At 41.1% G+C, this 22991-nt stretch overlaps 1 protein-coding gene across 2 annotated transcripts in view; it reads left to right on the forward strand.

Annotated features, from left to right (window-relative positions):
- Positions 1 to 22626, forward strand: part of tiam1a (TIAM Rac1 associated GEF 1a) — a 100681-nt gene extending 78055 nt beyond the window's left edge. Inside the window, exons 17-30 of one of the 2 annotated variants that reach the window (XM_034683106.1) lie at positions 820 to 953; positions 10622 to 10846; positions 12487 to 12555; positions 12645 to 12770; positions 13182 to 13290; positions 13447 to 13626; positions 13754 to 13872; positions 14609 to 14717; positions 16295 to 16353; positions 16692 to 16788; positions 18048 to 18135; positions 18253 to 18425; positions 20053 to 20119; positions 20225 to 22626. In XM_034683106.1, coding sequence (XP_034538997.1) covers positions 820 to 953; positions 10622 to 10846; positions 12487 to 12555; positions 12645 to 12770; positions 13182 to 13290; positions 13447 to 13626; positions 13754 to 13872; positions 14609 to 14717; positions 16295 to 16353; positions 16692 to 16788; positions 18048 to 18135; positions 18253 to 18425; positions 20053 to 20119; positions 20225 to 20291 — 1622 coding nt within the window. In that variant the 3' untranslated portion in view covers positions 20292 to 22626. The remainder of the gene's footprint in view (positions 1 to 819; positions 954 to 10621; positions 10847 to 12486; positions 12556 to 12644; positions 12771 to 13181; positions 13291 to 13446; positions 13627 to 13753; positions 13873 to 14608; positions 14718 to 16294; positions 16354 to 16691; positions 16789 to 18047; positions 18136 to 18252; positions 18426 to 20052; positions 20120 to 20224) is intronic. The other variant, XM_034683105.1, reaches the window with a different exon arrangement.
- Positions 22627 to 22991: the final 365 nt, after the last annotated feature.

Below are 22991 nucleotides of genomic sequence, written 5' to 3' on the forward strand. Positions count from 1 at the left end.
AGATTTTTATTAGCTTCTCTAGTTAATGGAATCTTCAACCGCACACTGCTCCCTTTATTTTCCTTTTATCCATGTTTTTTAATGCCATCATGTGTCCTCTTTAAATGTGAGAATGCAGATGGCGGTCTTTTTCAGCAGAGGTTGAACATAGCAATCTCCTAATTATGCATGGATGCTGTCTGCTGAGCAACCTGCAGGCAGCCGCCAGCTCTCCTCTGACCTGCTCTTTTTATCCATGCAAGGGCACCATTTGTATTCCTTATAAATTGGGCTATGCAGAGCACAGGCTGACAAGCTGGCATTGTTTATACAGGGACTCGGAGCAGTATGAATATTAATTCAGCTCCTTCAGCGGTGTTGAGCTGTCATCGTGTAGAATATGTTGTACTCAAAGGGTCAGACGGGGAGTAAAAACACTTCAGCAGACAGATGGAGGTTACGGATGATATCATACTTAGGGGGGAGACGGGTGTTTAACCAAGTGGCCTTCAACACAGAGGAGACCTTTTAAAGAGGATTTTTTCCTCTGACACTGCTGGAAAAATAACCTTTTTTTTGTAGTTATTTTGAGATAAGAAACAAAAAGGTTAATGGTGGCAGAGCAGTTGTTATTTTATCATAGTAGAAGAAGAAAGCAATGTCAAAGGTTGAAAGAAATGCCTTCTCAGAGGTTTGTTTTCAAAGTACAAGTGTACCTCGCATAAATATTGAAGGAGACCCAAAGAAACTTCAGCAACATTAAAGGACACTGTGTTTTCTAGACTGTTATGTATGTAGAATTGTTTCATACTGAGCGCCGTCCTTTGTCTCTGCCTGCAGAGGACATCCTGGATGAGGTGTCGGGTTTAACAGTGAGCACCCCGGATGATAGTTTGGATGACGGACCTCGGCTGACCCTGCAGAGCCCTGGAGCGCATCAGGAAGATAAAACCTTCATGGGGATTGGACAGAAGGTAGGACACGGCATGCAAACACACAACTTTAATATGTGCACAGACAAGCCAAACACAATCAGTCACACACCTGCAACAGAGCAGGGGATTAACAGAGTCTTTCTACGGGGGTGGAGCGTCTTAATCATCCTGTATGATGATTTGTTGCAGATCTTTATACCAGAGATGAGAATGTGAGTGTGTGTTGCAGCGTTGGTGTACTTTCTGCTGCATTGTTGTTCTGCCATCTTTCATAACGCTGACATGACAGAAAAAGGCAAACACTGACTTCACCCATCAGCAATCTTACACATTCAGGTTGTTTCTTAGAACAAATGAGGCACAGCTGACGTCCGTGATTATATAAAATTCATTTGGCAGGTCTGAATCTAAATATTTCCTCACTTCTGTCAGTTTTCTTCTTATTTTTCTGTGAGTGTGTGAAAAGCGTTAGTGTGAAAAGCTGGGAGATGTTCAGAGGCTTTTTTTCCTCATGTGATGTTCGTGACCTTTATACAAAAGGCTGCTCTGGGACAGAAAGATCTTCTGAGACGTGGAGCAGTGTAAATGTCCCGACACGCACGCTCAGCCATTACACCATATTTCACACACATGTTACAGCTTTGAAGTGAATACAAGTCCAGTTTGATGAATAATTCATGCTGTATGTTTGTAATTTCTGATGAAGTTAAAAGATGCTGCTGCACACGCTGATCTGAATCACATTATTACATAAGTCACAAGTTAGTTTTTATGCATTGAATGTGGAACTTGAACAGATGTGTGTGTGTGTGTGCTGGTGACGACAGACAGGTGAGTGAACGAGTGAGCTAACGGCATCACTTTCTAATTAAGATTACGTCAGATCTGATCAGGGTCGGCGCAGTGATTGCTGGGACACGCCGTGTGCCAGCCGGTCTCCCTTGGATGCGGTTGTCACTTCCATTTCCATGCCAATCTGTGATAACCAGCAACCAGAGGAAACCTTTTTTTTTTTTTGTAGCTCTGTCGATAACTCGAACAAAAGATGCAGAAAGAGAAGGCACAGAGCTGTGATCTCGCTTGGATGTGTGTCAGTGAGCTTCAGTCTCGGTGGAGAACTAATGGGTGAGGTCAGAGGCGGCTCCAGTCTAGACTCCGGTTGTCCGGTCGGACGGTGGAGGTTCTGTGACTCCAATGTGCCATTGTTAGTCGGAAGCAAAGTGTGAGGAGATGAGAGACGGAGCGACAGATAGGGTTGCAGGGATGACTAGATGGGAAGAGTGGCCTGCTTAAATCTCATGTGATGTCGGGGAGACATTCAGTGATTCATAACTTGTTAAACTCTGTGATGCTGTTTGAATATCTGCACAGCTCGCCATTAACATTTAAAGGTCTCGGCAACATAAAGCTCTAAGTTAGCTGAAGATCCTTTCAGATCTATTTTAACAAACCAGAAAGTACATGACGCAGCCCGCACTGCTTACATAACACTTCTGAAAAGTTGTGCAGCTGATTAATTTTAAAGCTCCTGTGAGGAGTTTTTGACTGGTTATGAAACAGACTGAAATTAGTAATGATGTCTCTTTCTGACTTTCTGGCAACATGATGGACTATTTATTTTTGCCTATAGTACTTTTTATGCCTGTAACTGCTGCTACAGGGTAGGTTTTATACATTATCTCAAACAACATGTAATGCAAGGATATTGTTTTTTTGCTGTAAGATACTACGTCATGTACAGGACAAGATCAGGCACCACTTTGTCCACAAGGGGCGCCAAAATCAACACAAACTAAATGTTCTGCACTGGAGCTTCAATGTCTTCCACCAGATATGTGTCCGGTCTATCTCAGACCCACTGCAGTCCGGCTCCCTGCTCTCACATTCGTCAACACTCACTGGCTGCATTTTCAGAACGCTGCTCAGAGCAGGACATCCGGACAGCTAGAATCATGTGACTGAGGTTTCCCTGCTGTAATTACTAAATCAATGATTATCCTCCCCCTCTCCTCATCCATGTTGTCTTTATTGGCCTCTGTAAACCTCTGACCTGTTGACTCCAGGCCTGGCTCCGCCCATCATGACGGTTTGTTGTTGTAGTTAAGTGAAATATGATCTGGTGATAACATTATTATCCGGTTGTCTTAGTTTTGTTTTGGTGCCTGACTTCCTGTCCCGTTCCATCTGCTCTGTTGAGATTTATGCCTTGTACTCTGGCATCTGACAAAAAAATAGAAGTCTTGTGTATCTGATATGGAGGGCTCCGACCTGCTGGATCAGAAACAGAGCTGGAACACAACGGAGTGGATCCAGTGGAAGTTAACACATTGACTAGAATAGAAACCTATCAGATCTGATGATGTGACAGACTGGAGACGGGCCAGACACGGATCTGGTGGCATTTGTCTGTGAGAGTTCAATGCTGCAGATGCCAAAGCAGCTTGAACAGTAAATGAAAATCATTACAGCATCATATTACCATAAAATATATAGAAAGAAAGCCACAAACAGTCACTTCAAACACTCTAAAAATCTGGTATCTTCACCTCACCCCGCCTCTCACCTCCTGCTCCAGTCAAAAACAGGCTGTCTGGTTTCTCTCCTAATTTGCACTCATCTTTTTTTCCTTCGCTTGTTTTCCCTCAACCAGCTGATTTATTATCATATTTTATCCCCATGATTGAAAGCAACACAGTGACCCCGTCCTGTCTCAGACACCCCAGCTCAAGTGTTCTCTCTCAGCCTGTCCTTTCTTCATCATCCGTCTCCTTAACTGTCATCCTCCTTTTGTTGTAAAGGCTCTTTCTTTTTCCTCTCGTCCTTCCAGTTTCCTTTTCATTTCCTATCCTTCTTTAACCTACTTCTCCTCCTCACTAACCCCCTGTTGTTCATTACCATAAACATGAGGTTCTCCAGCTGGCTGTGGACCCTGACCTCAGCCTAGAGCACTTGGACTCGCCCTCTGTCAACAAAGACGACTCAAAGTTGCCGCAGAATAAGAGGGAACTTAAAAACCCTGTTGTTTTCTTCTCCTTTGAAATATGACTGACCCTTTTTTTTTTTGTTTATTTGATCATTGTTTTGCTCCCCTCTTGGGCCGGATGGGCTCTGAAGTGCTGTGGATTGCGTCTTACCTCATTTCACTCGGTGCCTGCGGTCACATGGAGGCAAGACTGAGGAAAAAAAACAGCAAAGTGGGACAATTTTAATTATCCCCACATTCTAATTACTTCATTCTCCACAGTGTTTCACATCATTTAGTGGAGATAAATGAGTGTCTGGCTAGCCGCAGGAAACAGGGAGGTTCATTATTTTAGACAAAGCACAGAGCCACCTCCTCACTACGATAAGCAGAGAATAAAACAACGATTTTTTTTTAAGATAACGGCGATAATAGAGATGACTGAGGCTGCCAGTGTTCTCTGAGGTGTAGTCAGCCTCACTGACAAGTGCTGCTTATAATTGACAAACCTCTATCAGTTTGTCTTCAGGGCATATGAAATGGAAAATACATAATGTAGTGCTTGAAGGGTGGGGAGACGGTTTCCATCAAGGTTTATTTTGATTGAATCTTGATGGTGTAATTTTGGTTAAATAGCTCCTTGCATGCAGTGCATTTATAATGATACTGAAAAATATCTGTGTGTCACGCTGCGTCTAATTGTAGCCTTTAAAGCCGCACAGAACACTTGAGACGTACTTGAATGAGTATAAACACAAGATATTATTATACATATTGTGAGTTGAGCTTGGGTTAAGTTGATATATGTGAGGAACCTTTCGGTAGATAGTGACAATGATGGCGCTGATGGGAATAATTATGGTTACTGTTATGGATATTATTAGTAGTAATGGTAGTATTTAATTGTTTTGGTCACAGTGTGAACTTTTATGAAGAAACCTTGTCAGTTTTTTTTTTTTTTAATATATTTTTCTTTGGAGATCAGCAAACAGAATGGGTGCATCAAAGCTAATATACTTTATTTTCTTTTTTCCTCCTTTCTTACATAGTTTTCCCTGCATAAGTACATATAGAAAAACATGTGGGAAATTAAGACATTTCACAAAAATCCAAAAAACAAAAAGACACAAAACAAAAACTCTAAAAGAGGGAAATATTGTAGCATTACTTAATTAATAAAAGAAAAGAAAAGAAAAATCTCAGTCTACTCCAATGCATATACTTTTTAATAGTCATCTAAGGTTCCTTGCATTACATTGGATAACCTCTTGAAAGGAACAATAGATGATAATTTGTCATACCATACTCACAATGTAGGTGGATGTACATCAGGCCAGACTCATTTCCTGACTTGCAGGATTGAAAGGCAAGCAGTGTACATCATGATTCTGAGCAATTTACCTTGAAACCTTGTGATTTTAAGCTTTTGTCATGTATTGTATTTTATTGATTGGATGATTGTGCTGTGGGCAATTGAGAGATTACTTGTATGATTTATAAAAGGTGTATTGTGATCTTCTGGGTTTTGTATCTTGCTTTTTCTTGTGCTATTGTTGTATAAATGTTGCCTTGGATTTTTCATGATGTAAATTGTGTGATTGTACACATTTGCATGAGTGGACCCCAGGAAGGGTAGTTGCCACCTTGGTAATAGCCCAAATAAATAAATACAAATACAAATGTAACCACTAAATCTCATGACTTAAACCCAAATATATTTAACCATTAAATTACCTCTAATCAAATCATCTGCCACTTATTCTGGCCTCAGAGCTTTGTCTCAGTTGTTGCTGCTGTTTCAAAGTCTCCCACATGGGGGAGCACTTCGTTGATTTATGAAGCCTGCAAGAAAACAATGATGCTCATAAGCATGCAAACAATTGCAGCTTGTGCAGCCAGCATTGATTTAAATATTCATCATGTATGGGCTTTGATCTATTCATGTCTTATCAGTTAAATATGGGCAGCGTTAGGATGTACTTTAACACACAAAGCTGATTATTTTTGGACATTTTGTTAATGCTTGGTGCTGATTTTAGGGGTGAAAGTAAGCATGCTTTGCTTAAAATTCACTATAGCTGTATAAGTCACAGCCTTGTGGGAATAAAGTGCTTTAGAGTCTGAATGTTCATGCATAGAATTGTGAAGACTCGTGTCATAACAAAAATCATCCTTTCACTCCAGATTAAATGATTAAAGTCCCTCACTCTGCCCCTCTCTCTGTCATGGAGAATATCCCATCATTCCCCGTTGGGATTTATGGATTTGCATGTTTCCCTGATTTCAGATGAAACTGAACTTTAAGACTCACCCTCCCTTTCATTCCTGTCCTCTGTAATCACTGACAATGACAAGTACATGCCTGCTCTCTCTGAGCAAACAATGTCCTGAAAAACGCCTCAAAACATGTGCACACACCGCTTTAACGAACACCTTTCCTGCTGCACATGCTTATTTCTGCATGTCAGAATGTATTTCACCTAGTGTGAGAGAACGTGTGTGTGATGTGTTTCTGTACGCCAAGTACGAGGATGTGTGTAATCTGTGTTGATCCTGGCTCTTGCTGTGCATGCTTTGAGCTGACGGCTGTGAGAGCAGGTTTGTGCTTGCCTCCATGCTCCTCCCTTGTACTGTACTTCAATCACTGTGCTCTGCAGGGTTGGGTGTTAGATGTAGTACATGTTGTTAACAGAGAAAGGTTCGACTCTGGGATTTAAAAATGCTTTTGTCGGACTGGCCGGAGAAAAAGGTATCACTGCTGGATCTCTCTCTTTACTCACTTGGTGTTTGCTTTTGATTGTCTTTATTCTGTATTCTCTCTCTCCTGAGCTGTCTTCTTTTCTCACACCTGAGTTCAAAGTGCGATGTTTTGGATACCTGTAGCTTTGCATGTACATATAAACTTATTTGCCTCTCAGATTTGATGTACTGTCTCTAAACTGAGCTTAGGTTTGACTAAAGGGAACATATCCTTTAAGTTGTGTCAGCACCCTCAGAAGAGTTTCGAAACGGCTTCTGGTTTCCTTTTTAGGGGGAGGGTAACACTTCAACCCTCCCTACAAATATGACACCAGTTTACATTCTTTTCTCATCTCTGCTTTGCATATTAGCCCCAACTGAAGCACGATCATACTCTTTAGTTATTGAACTCCTGGTTTTCTGGAAAGTGTGCACCACACCAGGTGTTGAATTCCAGCCATCATTGAATTAACATGGGTGGAACTGAAAAGGTGAATTTTCAGGCTTTAGATGAGTGCCATTGTGTTTGAGCTTAAACCTCCAGCCAGGTGTGCATCAGATATCATTTGTAGAATTTTCTTCCGATTGCTGTAACCTTCAGGAGGAGACAATTCACTTTTATCCCCCCCTCCTACTCATATCTTAACATGACACTCTTTGTTTACCTCTCCCTTAATAAGTAATAAGGCTGCTGTCCTTCTTAATTGTGGTGACATAAGTCTCTGAGCGGCTCTGAGAGAGAGAGAGAGAGAGTGAGAGAGAGAGGGAGGAGGGGGGAGAAAAAGAAAAGGAGCGAGAGAAGCCAGATGCCTGTTGTCTTCTCCTTTTTGGAGTGTTTTGCTCTCACCACCCACTGCTGCCTCGTCCCCTCCTCCCTCCTTCTATCCCTCTCTCACGGGGATAGGATGTTTGATCCGGTTATTGAATGTTGTGATCTGCGTCGCTGCTGCTCTGACACACCTGGACCAAAGTGAGGCGGGACGCAAGGACAGAGACAGAGAGGACAGAGACAGAGAGGACAGAGACGGAGAGGACAGAGACGGAGAGGAGAGAGGAAGCAGGCAGCATGGGGAGGCAGTTGACTGGATTTGAAAAGACGGACAGATTGGATGGATGCTGTAGGATAAAGTTACAGGGGGGGCAATGTGTTGTTTTTGTTGCAATCTGTTGTGTTCAATCTCTGTTATGACCTATTTGTGCAGCTGGAACAGTAAAGATTTAGCAGCAGTTTGTAGATCATAGACTTTTACTTTGAATTTCATACCAGTTTGAGGAGCTTTACATCCAGCACAGAGCACCAGTCATGTGTTTGTAGGAGGATGGAAACACATCCATCTGGCACTGAGAAATGGAAGCAGCCTGGAATGAGGAAACTGGACCGGAAACAGAAACCTGACTTCTTGTTAAACCTTGTTTGACCCGTCGGCATGTCGGCTTTTAGGAGGAGCAGGAACTCCAAACACTCGACAGAGTCCATCTATGACATGATTCAGCTGGTGAGCCATGCAGTCTGATCTCTTTGAGTGTGTGTCTGCTCTTTTGTGTTATTGATCGTATTGTGGAAAGGACCCAGCAGAGGTCATGTGACGGCACCGGCAGTGCCAAGGTTAGAGGGACTACTTCCAAAAAGGCAACCCATTAAAATTACGTAACATTTGTCCGATCAGATATTGAGCATGAATCAACTTCTGTGGTCAGACTTTATGACCCTGTTAGAATGTTGATGGAATAACCAATCATTGTTTTGTTAAACTAAAAGCCACACATCTTTATCACTTACTGGGTTTAACCAGTTGTGGCTTAGTTGTTAAATTGAATAATATAACCTTGATTCTCCTTTACCTCGTCCTTTATCTTTGTAAGGAATCACTCATGAATCTAGCTGTGTGTTTACAGACTTCATAAGTTATTTGCTGTCATGCTGTCTTTCCTTCCCTCATTAATTAGCAGTTGTGACAAACTCATTATTTCTCTATCCTTCTCAGCTCTGTCTCTCCATCTCTTGCTGTCATCTGTCTTTGTCACTGCTCCATCTGTCTCTAACCCCTCTGGCTGTCCAAGGACGAGACCTCTCTCAGGAGCTGCACAACTCACAAAGTCCTAGCTCTGTTGTTGACTTACATACTTATGTACAGACATACATGAGTACTATAAGTTTTCACATTAATCCCTGCATGTTTGTAAGTATTCTGTTTGTTTATGGAGAGCAGGATTTCTATTTCTACATTACATAATTCCATTCCAAGCCAATAATACGTGTGTGATTTCTCGATTCAGCACTTTAACATTTGCTCCAAGGCTTAGTCTTCCACAGATGCTCTCCCATGATGTAATTGCATGGACGTATATTAATCTAATCCCATCTAATAGCCTTCATTTCACTTTCACTGCATACTTTTTGTTTCATTGTGTTGTTGTAGCTGTTGTGGTTTTTAAGGAGCTTATCTCGACTCAGATTTCATTATCAGCATGGCTGTCAAATTGTGTGTGTGTGTTCATCCACCAGTGTTGCCAAACTGGTTTTGAATACCACGATGGAAAATTGTGTTTGTCAGAGCTGCAGCCCAACAGGAGACAAACCGTGGAATCAGCAGAGACAAGTCGTATTCTCATGTGACCAGCTGTCTGCAGATCAGCTTCAACAGGAGACGGTTGTTAAAAGACTGAGGAGATGAGGGATGTTTGTGTAGCGTGTATTATCAGAAGGACTTCTCTGAACAGGCAAATTAGGAGCATTTATCCCATCACTCTGAACAATGGCTACAGAATCAGATGTACACGAGAGTCTCAGTTGTGCTTCTTGCACTGGTTTCATCGTGTGTACTTCTATAAGCATAAAAAGACACCAAATACCTTTTCATTCCTTCTAGGTTGACTTTGTGAAGCCGGTCATAGTTCAAACTCAGGTTTTTGCTGCTTAGAAGTAGGCGTGTTGTGTTGGTCTTGGACAGAAGTTGCATCAAATGACACAAAGAGTATCAATCCCCCTGCATTAGTCCTCCCTGTGTGGGCTGAGCTCCTTCATCCCCCCCATGTTTCAAGGAGATTCTGTTTTCTAATTGTCTTTTTTAATCTACCAGTCCTAGCAGAGTGGAGGGTATGTATGCACGTCTCTCTTTTCTCTCCTTCCATCCCTCAACAGACCTTGCAACAGCCTGCCAGGACTTGGCTCTGAAAGAAAAACATGAAGCTGTTTGATGCAAGTCCAGAGATAGTGGAATCGCTGATAATAACAAAGGAAAATATTAGGTAGTGTTTGAAGAAAGTGAAGGATAGATGATTGTTTTGGCATTGTGGGGATGAGCTCTGCTGCATTACTTTGAGTACATTTCGGATTAGCCAAACCACATCCCGCCTCTCACTTCTGATGACGCTCCTGTGTCACCTTCCCGCAATGTTTTCCTGTTCCTGGAGCCTACGCAGAGTTAAGCTAGCCTGCAGAGCCTTGGGACTTATGAAAGAAACAGTTTCTTGCGGAGACAACCTCTTGATCCTTACTTTTCATTCTTACCTGTGTAGGTGTCACTTTTATTCTTTAAAGGAAAATATCCCCACTTCAGATGAGTCATCTGAGACTTTACCAGGAGTTCATCGGTTTCTAATAATCATTACTTCTTAGCCCAGAAATAAGATATGCATTTCAAGACGAGCTGTCATATCAAAGGGAATTAGTCTGTTTAGCTTAAAGAGAGTTTAAAGAGTCGGTCTGGCAGGTCTGCTCATGCTTGGTATTTTTGACTCCAGTGATGTTGGTGGGGGTTGTTATGGCAGGTTTTGCAAAAATGCACTGTATATTGTTGAGGGTGCATTCTAGTTGTTGCAGGAATCTATATAAACATTGAAGTGGAACAAGGAATACTTTTTTTCTGTGCTTTCTTTTAATTAATTCCTCGCATTTGTCCCTGCTGTGTTTCTTTTTCGTCTTACAGCACCACAACGTCATCAAGTTCCTCTCACAGTTTCAGAGATAATTCAGTTTTCTTCCTGTATCTCTTTTTCTCTACAGAGCGCAGAGCATGTCACTGCTTTCTGCCGCAGCCTCCATGACATGAACTCCCTGGACTGCCCTATGTCATCCTCCTCATCATCGTCTTCATCGTCCCTCTCCCCGAGCCCTGTGTCGGCTCTACCGCCTGCAGCAGCGACCGCCACGCAGAGACAGCTCTCCCATGCAGACAAACTCCGCAAAGTCATCAATGAGTTGGTGGATACGGAGAAGACTTATGTCAAGGTGAGAACAAGATGTTTAAAAGTGTTACTGCATGAGGCACTGTTGGCCTAGCGGTTTAATCGCGTGCCATAAACAGAGGCTATGGCTGTTTCCGAAACGGGCCGCTACATACTACTTACTAATGTAGTAGGAAGTACGTATTGCCTACTACATACTGCGTTTGAATTTAGTATGTAGTATGACTGTTCTATTGGATCTGTGTTGCAGTACGCTGGGCTAGATGTTACTGGATTTCCGGTTTCGGAAAGTGGAAGTAAACAACGGCGAAGCTGATAGATAAACTGCTTCTTTAGCATCACTTATGATTTAAAAAGTTAGGAAGTGGTTTATATGTAATTCAATAACCTTCACAGCATCCAAAAACGGATTTCCTCCCGTCAAAAAAGAAGGAAAAAGACAAGGCGGAACGAGCGCTGTGCATTATGGGAAACGGTACGCGAGGCAGACTGGTCTGATGCATACTGAGAAATTTTCCTGAATCAGTACATCATCAGGGGAGTTTTGGCTTACTGCAGATTTTGCTCTTGTTCACATACTACTTACTACATACTGAATTTTGGCCAAATCAGTACATACTGCTAGTATAGTAGGCGGTTTCAGAAACAGCCTCTTCCTCTGTTTCAGTGGTCCCAGGCTGGACTCTCAGACCTGACCATTTGCTGCATGTCTTCCCCCACTCTCTACTCCACACATTTCCTGTCTCTCCTCAGCTGTCCTATCCATTAAAAGGCAAAAATGCCCGGAAAATAAAACTTCAAAAAAATAAAAATGATGCTGTGTTTATTTGGACACCGCAGAAATCAATAACCACTGATGTAGCCATCATGTCCAGAGCTGTTTGACCTCTACAGACACAGTGCCTGTTTTCTGAACCGCCTACTATACTAGCAGTACGTACTGATTTGGCCAAAATGTAGAATGTAGTGTGCAGTATGTGAACAACATCTGCAGTTTGCCAAAAGTACCCAGATGTCGTACTGATTCAGGAAAATGTTTTAGTATGCAGCGAACCAGTCTCCCTCATGTACTGTTTAACAGTCCATTACATTTACAGTGTAGTAATGCAAAATAAACGCTGTATTGCCGCTTCCAGTAATTTAGAGGGGATACCCGTCCCACAGGTAACTGTTCATGTCAGTGAAAATGATTAAATTCAATATAAACCACTTCTTCACTCTTTAAATCATAAGTGATGCTACAGAAGCAGTTTCTCTATCAGCTTGGCCGTTGTTTTCAAAACTGAAAAACCAGCAACGCCTGACCCAGCTAACATTGAACTGAACAGTCATGCCACCTTCAAAAATAGTGTGCAGCACATAATACATAGTACATTCGTAGGTTGTATGTAGCAGGCGGTTTCAAAAACAGCTCAGTCCATTATAATTAAAAAACCACATTCAGTTCTTCATGTCGTCGGTGTAATGATCTTTGTAATAGTTGTGCAAAATGTTGACCTGCTTTTTATGTAATGTGAGTGATTGTGTAATGTTCATACTTGTGAGGGCTGATTTCTTTCTGTTGGTTGAAATCCTCAGTAATGACTCCACATTAAACAGCCAGACGCCCACACATGCCCTCGCTCATTCCTCCATGAGTATTTGATCAGAGGCGATGTTTTTCATGTTCCTTTTTCTTGGTAGGACCTGAGGTGCCTCATCGAGTGCTACCTGACGCCTTTGCAGAAGGAGAGCTTCCTGACGCAGGATGAGGTACTTTTTACGTGGTGTCTTTAAAACTATACACATACATTGTGGTTGACATACATGAGCTAAGCGGCGTGTGTGTGTTTGTGTTGCAGCTTGACGTTTTGTTTGGTAACCTTGGAGAGATGGTGGAGTTCCAGGTGGAGTTTCTGCGAACGCTTGAAGATGGGATCAGACTGGTGCCAAATCTGGAGCGTCTGGAGAGGGTGGAGCAGTTTAAGGTGAGGGAAATCAGTCATAATCTGCCACGTGATTCATGGTATAAGGATTTTTGACAACTATGTTCATCAGGCATCATCTGTGTAGAGAACAGAGGGATCAAATTGACCGCAATACACGCCCTAGAACCAGTTGGCAGTCATCTGATGACTAATTAGTTTAAATCAATGACTCTGAACAGGTATCTGCATGCAAGTGCAGCTGACAAACAGCTGTCAAATACCAACTCCATTCAGGTTGAATGTCATACTGCAAACATAGCACGCACAGTAAGGAAATCTCAAACTACACAGGAAGCCCCAACAGATTAATCTTGCTCTTCAAGGGTTTATCAGAGTCAGGGGAAAAGATTGAACATGTTGAACATGGATGACTTTGATTGATTACAAACTAAATTCCCATTTCCTCCACAGAAAGTGCTCTTCTCTTTGGGGGGATCATTCCTGTATTATGCAGACCGCTTCAAGATCTACAGCGCCTTCTGTGCCAGCCACACTAAAGTCCCAAAGGTGCTGGCTAAAGGTAAAAACAAGCACACAGCTGCTGCTTACTCCTGTTGTTGTAAAAGTAGTGTCTTGCCTTCTGCTTCCATCACTGGCAAGTAAAAGGTGAGAGGCTTTCATGCTGTTGGATGAGTTCATTGAATGTAAGAAAGCTAATATATTCCTTCTCTTCTAGCAAAGACGGATCCAGATTTCAAGGCTTTCCTGGCGGTGAGAAACCCCCGACAGCAGCATTCATCCACCCTGGAGTCATACCTGATCAAACCCATCCAGAGGGTCCTGAAGTATCCACTGCTGCTGAGGGAGCTCTACTCCCTCACTGACCCTGACAGTGAGGAGCACTACCACTTGGACGGTAACTCAGCCCTCTTAATCCATATAATCTGATTGATGCTGTAAATCTATGATTCTATAACTAAAGAGGGCAATGTACAGAAAAAAGCAGAACCAGTGAGATCTGATGAATGTTTGTCTCTTTACAGTCGCGATGAAGGCCATGAACAAAGTTGCGAGTCACATCAACGAGATGCAGAAGCTTCATGAGGAGTACGGAGCGGTTTTTGATCAGCTGATCAATGAGCAGACTGCAGCTAAAAAAGAGGTGAGCATGATGTTGTTATATTATTATTATTATGTTTTCATTATCTCTGTATACAGTAATTTCTGCATACCCATATATATGTATTTATTCATAGTGCATACAGTCTGTTATAACCACACCATGTCAACCTGTCTCTACTGAATAACATTCACTCACTGCCCGTAATTACAACTATTAAAACCAGGAGAGAGAGTGGGGGAGTGACATGCAGGATGGGGTCGCAGGTCGGAATCGAAACCCGGGCCGCCCGCTATGTGGGCGTGCCATTTAACCACTAGGCTAATATTGTTATTATTTATTACAACTGATCATGCTACTTTTATATAGTACTTTTTACTATTCTCTATCTCTGTATACAGACACATCTACATACCCATATTTATATTGCATACAGTCTGTCATAACCAAACCATGACCACACCATGTCAATCTGTCTCTACTGAATAACATTTCCTTACTGCCTGTAATTACAACTATTTAAACCATGTGTAACACTTGTATATACCTTTTTTAAAAGATATTCTGATTTTATTTTTACTTTATTTAAGTCTATGCTCTATTTGTGCTCTACTATTCGTGTGCTACTATGTCTGTGTTGCTGCAACAACCCAATTTCCCCCAGGGATCATTAATGTATTATCTTATCTTATCTTTATTCATGTCATCCATCCTGAATGTAATCAAATATCTGTTATATATATTTTACTATCTGTTATATTGTTTGTTGTTCTCTCAGGTGGCTGACCTCTCAATGGGAGATCTTCTGCTGCATACTACTGTGATGTGGCTCAACCCTCCAGGTTCTTTGGTCAAGAGCAAGAAGGACCCTGATCTGGCTGCTTTTGGTAAGGACTAATGTTTGCATTACATTGTGTATTTTAATGCATCCCTACTGTTGGCTTTCTTCATGAAGGGATTATTTTTATAAATGTATGATTAGATACTTTTATATTATTTCTTTAATTTTATTTGTTTGGTTTTGTCTGTTTTCTTTTTAATCACATTTTCAATATTTGTGTGACTTTACTTGAATGTATGTAAAAACAAATACATTTCAAATCCTAAAAAAAATTAAGGGAATATTTTTAGACTGACATTGTTTGATCTATTTTTTTTTATATACTTTTGGAGACTATTACACACATTTATTAGAGAGGAGAGGACAGTGGATAGAGTTCAAAACCAAGAGATAGAGTAGGGGAGTGACACACTGGATGTGGCCCGCAGGCCAGAATTGAAACCCGGGCCGCCCGCCATATGTGTGTGCTATTTAACCATTAGGCAGAATCGGCACCAAATTAATTGATCTATTTATTATTTCCACTGTGTACGCTGGAATAAAGATCTGATACATTACCACAGTAAAGTGTTTCCACAGGTTTATAGGGCTCAAGTTTAAATTCACAACAGTGTTATTTACAGATTTACGAAGCTATATCCTTTGCAATAAAACTTAAGAGCCGTGGAATAAATCCTTTTCGTAATGATCTACCTAAGCCGTGATAGATGCTTCATAAAGGTGCTATTTATTGAACTGCTGTCGGCGTTGTTGGAGTGCAGCTGATAAACTGTTACTTGATGCATTTGGCTGTTATAAAAAGTTCCACAGTCTTTATTTACAAATACAATTCTGCACTTTAAATATCTACACAATACTTAACATCATTTTTCCTTGTATCCTCTTGCTCAGGATTGCTCCTGTTAACGTTACATAACTTTGAAAATCCTGTCACATGTGCAGGGTTTTAAACTGACAGATGATACTTAAAGCATTCATCCTCCAGCTTTATATAGAGAAACAGTGTGCAGTGTTTTGTTGTAGATGAGAAAGTATTTCCCCCGGGTATCAGGACAAAAGTTTCTTAAGCTTTTCTCAGCTTAAGAGAAACACTGCATACTGTATTTTATGTAAGGATATGTGAACACTTGCAGTCACGTGGCACTTTACTGTACAACCACATTATGCTGCGGTGTCACTGGGTGCTTTTTCACTCAGTGCAGAAACACAGATGGTAAAAGGAAAACCTAATCGAGCATATCACATGAGGGATCTTTGTGTTATTTCTACTTTTTCTGCTAAGTGCAGCTCACATGAATACATCGAAATGCTCACACATAGAGGTGTTACTCAGTCTTAAAATATGACTCCTCTCAGACACCGATGGTTCTAAATATTGCATTAACGTGGTGATGAGGTTTTTCTGTGAGTGGAAGCATGAAATGTCGTGACTTGGGTCTTTTTTCATGTTCCGTGCTGCAAATGTAATGTGCTAGTTTTTTTTTTTTCTCCAAAGCTGTGACTAAAAGCATCCATTCACACTCTGAATTAATTTGGGATTGACATGTGTTTGAGTGCATGCAATGAAGGAATCCAGACCTCTCCTAATGGTTTCATTCATTTTTCTTCATTGTCTCTCTTTAGTGTTCAAAACAGCCGTCGTCTTTGTGTACAAAGACAGCTCCAAGCACAGGAAGAAGATTGTGAGTTCTATTTTTCTTACTTTCAGTTTGTTAATGCAGACAGTGACTCAGGGTGAGGATTGAGACTCGGGCCTTTAACTGCACTGCTTTATGAGAACAGATTGTTTGGTTATAGATGTCACACTGAGGCTACAAAAAATGGATATCGTCTTTCATCATTGGACAATAAATAAGGACAGTTACTTCTAACACATACTTCATTGCTTTCATTGTGCAGTGCAGTGCAGGGTTGAGCCTGTTAAATCATCCTCTGTCACTGTGCCTCTTGTGCTCCCTGCTGTCTTGTTGATGTACTGCAGCAGCATAACAAATCTAACAAGCTTCTCTCTGTCTTCCAGGGTGCGTCTCACCGTACATCTGTGAGTGATGACAGAGATCCTTTCCGTTTCCGCCACATGATTGCAACAGACTCTCTCCAAGTCCGCGCCCTTGCAAGTAGGTTCATTCAAAGAGAGTGTCATGCAGCAAATGTGATTTTCAGTCTTGCATCACTATTCTTCCAGGTGTCATCAGCACTTTTGGGACAAGTTTGGTGTCTAGGATTGCTAGTTGAGTTCGTTATTGCTGGTCAATTTCAAGCCAATGTCCATACTTCATTCTGTCCAAACCTTGTTGACTGCTTGAAAAACCAGCAACATTAATTTGAGACAAAAATATTTACAAAAAGCGTCCTAGGTTCCAGCTCTCAGCTAAATTATTCCTTTTTTAAGCTTTTGTAAAAACTTAATGCACTAAATCTGCATCCTAATTGGAATAAATGACCTGCAGGAGCAATTTCCTGCAGAAAAAAACATTTTAATTATCCATCAATTAGTCTGAAATATGTTTGACAAGAACTGAAACGTTTATACAAAGCTCTTTGAGGCACCATATGGAGACATTCATTTGTCTTGCTAGGGAAGCATGGACCACAAAATGTATTGTCAGTCAGCCAGATGTCTGTAATGAAAGTCTGTTCAGAGGAAAAACTTATGAAGTGAGTTTTGATTTTTGCATGAGCCAAAGATTGTGCCTAAAAAAAAAAAAAATATATATATATATATATATATATATATATATAATTATTTTTTTTTCTGAGATATGTTCTGAATCTGCACCAAACATCTGTTCCCAGCCAATGTAAATATAATCTATCCAAGCATGCATGATATTTGGCTTTTATATGGTTAGCACTTCTGCTGTGCCTCGACTAGATCTTTGCTTTTCTCCCTGTGGATTTCCTCACCACATGAAGGTGCACAGGAGTCTTAAACATATTGTTCTCTTGGGGATAAATGTATTCTACATTTTGACGTGGAGGTCACAGCAAACATCATTTGCATGTGCGACAGTCTGTCATCCAAATCTCAGAGGTTGTTTCTCAGGATGACTCAATCATTTCTGCACTGGCTTCAAAGTCTCTGGAGACCACTGAAGGCTGAAGCTTTTTTTTTCTCCTCTGGAAAGACCAAAAAAAAAAAAAGTAAATGATTACCTTTGCAAACAAAACAGATGAATACCTATTAGCAGGTCTGCATGCTGTTTCCCACACATCCTATCTGCGTCCTAGATGAACCTTAAATCACCCTCTGGCAATATGCAGCTCAAGTGTTATCGTTTATCTGCCTAATGGGCTGTTCTTAAGGGGAAAGAAATTGATGACGGAAATTAACTGAGAGCTTTTATAAATGTGGATCACATCTCTCTTCTCTCAGACTCCGAGGGCACAGCTGTGTGTGAGATAGTTCACACAAGATCTGAATCAGAAGGGAGGCCAGAGAGAAACTTCCAGCTGTGCTGCAGGTATGACTCTTACCTTTTAAAATGCACTAAAAATATTTTAACTACAGCTAAACAATAAGGAACTGAAAACTCTATTGTATTATATTTAACTCTAATAAATGTCTCTTCCTCTTTCAGTTCTCCAGACAGTAAGAAGGACTTCCTGAAAGCAGTCCACTCCATCCTAAGGGAGAAGCAGAGGCGCCAGCTTCTTAAGACCGAGTCTCTGCCCCCAAACCAGCAGTATGTTCCCTTTGGGGGCAAACGTCTGTGCGCTCTTAAAGGGGCACGTCCTGCCATGAACAGAGCAGGTGTGGCATCTTGTTCACATAAACCTTCAGTATACTGTCTGCACAAGGGATCAATTCACCTGCATCTGCTGCCAATAACTCTGCAAACCCTAACCCTAACCCTTGTTTACACCTGGTATTAACAAACATACTGAGCATTGACCATATATAATGATGGATGACATGCCCCCACCTCCTCCTGTTGTACAAATGGAATGCCAGAATAACCCTGCAACACGCGCTGACATATTAAGCATTTGGAACCAAAGTCTGTGCAGTAGGTATCTGTTATAGAGGGACGATAAGGGTGACAAAAACACACATTTAACTAACCAATGAAATAGCACAGATCCTACAAGTCAGCATGGTCTGACAATCGGACAGTCACAGTTAATGAAAAGTTTTTTAAAAGCTGTGTTTAGTGTTTGTTACGTCTTCTTTAGTTGCTCTTCCTCTACTCTGCTAATGTGGTGCACAAAGCGTTCATCAACAGAGCTCTCAATTACCACATTTTTAACACCAAATATCTAAAGCTAAAGTTTTCAGAAACCCTAACACAAATTAGCATGATCCAAGCTAACTTTAATGACAGAAACCATCTTTGAGAAAATGGTTTGGATGTGTTTTCAGGGTTTATGGCCTATACTGCAGCCAGTCAACAGGGAAGAGGGGGCTCCAAAGATTTTGGCTTCCCCTTTTGAAAGCTGTTATGATGTTACAATGTTACAATGTCATTTAGCAGATGCTTTTATCCAAAGCGACGTACATACGAGAACAAGAACAACACAAGCAAAGATCTAGACAAGAGGAAACAAGATCAGTAAGAGTAACGAAGTCCTTTAAGTCGATTTTGGTGCAGGTACTGCCAAGCAGTGTAAAGGCAATGCAAAAAAGTAAATAAGGATTTTTTTTTATTTTTTTATTTTTTTGTAAAATAAGGAACATCTACAATGAAGCAACCAAACAATTTAAGACCTTCCATTATCATCATCAACATTTAACTTGCCATCACCTCAATAATTACCAAAGTACCAAGTGCTGGGTCACTCCAGAGCTGAACACAGATTCCCAGAGTAGAGCAGGACAGTGCGACTCAACTGTAGCTGGAAGACACGATCTGTGGAGAACAGCCTAGCTAAGTGCATAGTGTTTCCTAAAGAGCTGGGTCTTTAGCTGTCTTCTGAAAGTAGAGAGGGACTCGGCAGATTGAATGGAGATGGCCAATTCATTCCACCATTTGATGTGCAGCCTTACCTACAGGTGTTCAAGCACTCAAGACATATTGAGATTCAACACTCAGGCAACATTTAGAGATGGTCCATAGAGGGTCTACTCTCTGTATTTCAAAGTTTGATCCGAAAAGAGAACTGGACCTCTGACCAGTCTGGGGAAGAGACAGAAAATAAAAGCCTCAAACAGTGGTGGAAAGGTAAATGTCTTCAAGAATTTTTACCAAGTCCAGTTGCTTTTTTGGATCAAGCTTTGAATTACCATGACCTGGATGACTGAGAACCCTCATAGACATGTTACTCTCTGCATCCAGGCAGCTTTAAGATCTTATTACATGTTTAATGTTGTTTAATTTGATTCTGCTCTGTCCTGTCTTGAAAAAATCTCTTGGCTTCATTACTTTTCTTATCATTTCCAGCATGCTCAAACGCACTACATGCATCAGAGGGGACTCACATGAACAACACATCCCCCATATTTGTTAGGTATGGGGTGCTTTTATAGACACATGTTAATACCAGGTGTAAGCAGGGCCATACTTTAATAATAGCAAAGTTAGTGCATGACATTAATCTCCTCTCTCTTTTCAGTATCGGCTCCATCACGAACCCTGGCCCGCAGGAAGCTTGTGAGGAATCGCTTCACAATCAATACTGACCTGGTTTTCCATGGCAACAACAACAGCAGCAGTGATTCGGACCCTTCCTCGCACTCACCGCTATCCCAGCATGCTCTCCTTCAACCCCTCAAGCCTCAGGGGGAGGACACAGACCGCTGGGTGGAGGAGCAGTTTGACCTTGCCCGCTACGAAGACCAGGGAGAGGGCATTGACTTGGCGCAGGTGAAGGAGACGGACATTTTGAGCGACGATGATGAGTACTGCAAGTCGGTCAGAGCCGCGTCTGCAGAACCTCCCAACCTGGAGGGGAAGATGCGAGGACTCAACTTGAACGGAGGAGTAGAAACTCATAGTGACATCATGCAGAGCAGGATGCAAGAGGGTGAAGTTAATCAAATGAAGCACGGTGATGACTCTGGCTCAGTAGACTCCTTCACCTCCTGCGGTGTCTCTCTTTCACGCTGTACGACCCCGACTGTAAAGCTCGCCCCCTTGAAGCAGTGCGCTGTGGAGGGGGCCACGAATAGGGAACGTGACGTGATCTGGGTGAGGCGGGAGGACTTTGCGAACGGGTGCAACAGCGACGTCTTCTGATTGGAGGAAAACAGGAGACGGAAGGAGATGATTTTGGTTCTTTGAGAGCGAGGAAACGGAAGAGATTAGACATAAGCTTTAAATATGTGAAACTTTGGAGGAGAGAACGTGTACAAAAGGCGATATAAAACCTTGAACAGTCCTTCCTGCATCCAAACACAGCCCTCTCCCTCCTGGCTCTCCTGCTTCTCCCTTCCTATGACAATCCTAAAGTACTTAAGCTTCATTAGTTGAGACTTTGAGGTTCTCCTGCAGAACAGTTAAAGATATAAGGTCCTCACTGTTACATACAAGCAACCAGGCGTTCGTCACTCACCTGTGGAATTGTATTTTTATGAACAATACAGCACTGCATGTACACGCAAATAAACAAGCAAGTGCATATAGTACACAGAAGCACCGACACAGAGACTCTGGGCAGCTACTGTAACCGTGCACGCGCTGAGCTGAAGCAACGTCCTCACTGAACTGTGACCATGTGGCCAAAAAAATGTCTATTTTTCAACACAGGAATGTGGCTGTTCTATATTTTCCAATGTTTGTATTTTACCACTCAAAGGGCTGTGTGTTACTGAACTTCTCTTCAGGGGCTTTTTTGGCTTAACGACTGCTGTGTAATAAAAAAACAAAACAAAAAGAAAAGATGGTGAGATTCAACTTTAGCTTTATTGTGCTTTTGAACTGTTTTAACTTAATATGAGCTGCACACGCGTGTAAAGTCAGAGTGCGATAGAGTGCCGTTAACCTCCTTGTATGAAAATGTTTTGATGCTCACTTTTGCCTCCTTGTATATCCTTTTTAAAGAAAGTTTGGACAACAGATAGTGAACCTATTCTTTATTTAACGATTGCCTTTTTTTTTTTTTTACTGTATTCTCAATGTTTACACAACATTCAGCTGCCCAGTGTTACAAACCACCTTTTGTGTGTTTGGTGCCAGAAAGCTTGTGCCCTTCACATGAATGTCCACTCTTTACTTTTGTCATTTAAATATAAAAGCATTGATATTTTAAATAATGGACTGCATCACTTCAGCTATACTGGACCCTCTTTTTTCCCCCACAGACCATGCTTTCTTGATTCTCCACTCTTTGATAAATAGTGTAAAAACTCCTACAACAATCCTGTTTTACTTGAATTTTCTTTGTTGTTTTGAACGGAGGTGTCCAGAAGAGCCATGTTAGTGACTGTACTGTTACTCCAAAAATAGCAATCATGCAGTGTCATCCTCCACTCAAACTTCTGCTCTCTTGAGCTGCTTTTTCTACATTATTTCATTTCCACCAGCATCACAACCACAAAGACTTAACTTCTCCTCCATGACATTTATTATCCTCACTGCATTTCCACTTCACCCTCTTCTGCATTCATCCCCCTTTCCACCAGGCTGTGCTGTTTCACTTTGTCATCACAACAACACGCTGATTGCTGGGATCAACATAGTGATGCGCACCTTAATGGATGTATTGAACATGCACTTAATACCCAACTGTGAGGGGGGGGAATTATGTAAGCTACTCTGATGATATACGAAAGGAAGCAATATACTTAGGATGTTTTTACTATCGTCTTCTTCTGATGCTGGTTTCTTAGATTTTAGCTGATGGCTGATGATGGCCCAGTAAGGACGTTCAGACTGTGAGGTACAATCACCTGACTGTGGAGGCAAATCCTGTGAGAACCCCCTCAGACTCCTCCCTTTGTACTTTGAAAACTGTGTTCGTAAATAAAACTGTGGAGTATTATCATTTTTATGTTAAAATAAATTTTCTAAATTTAACTTTGTGTGAATGTGAAATTTTTTTCCCATTTTATTTTATTTCATTTTATTTTATTTTTTATTTTTTTATTAGCATTCACAGGATTTTACAATAATGGTGACAGATACATATATGAGCGCCTTTTGTTTAGTGGCATCAACAATGTACATATGATTAGATTATTATATTATATTTGTTGATGTTGAACAAACACAACAAATAACAATGACCACACTTGTGACTCCAGCTTTAACATAAAACATAAAGAAAAAATAAATAAATAAATAAATAAAGGTGAAAAATAATAATGATAAAAGTTTGATGAAAATATTAATAATAAAAATATACATATACAAAAACAGAAATATATATACACAAATATGTA

Source organism: Notolabrus celidotus, chromosome 5, assembly GCF_009762535.1.
Source record: "Notolabrus celidotus isolate fNotCel1 chromosome 5, fNotCel1.pri, whole genome shotgun sequence".
In the NCBI taxonomy this organism is placed as follows: domain Eukaryota; kingdom Metazoa; phylum Chordata; class Actinopteri; order Labriformes; family Labridae; genus Notolabrus; species Notolabrus celidotus.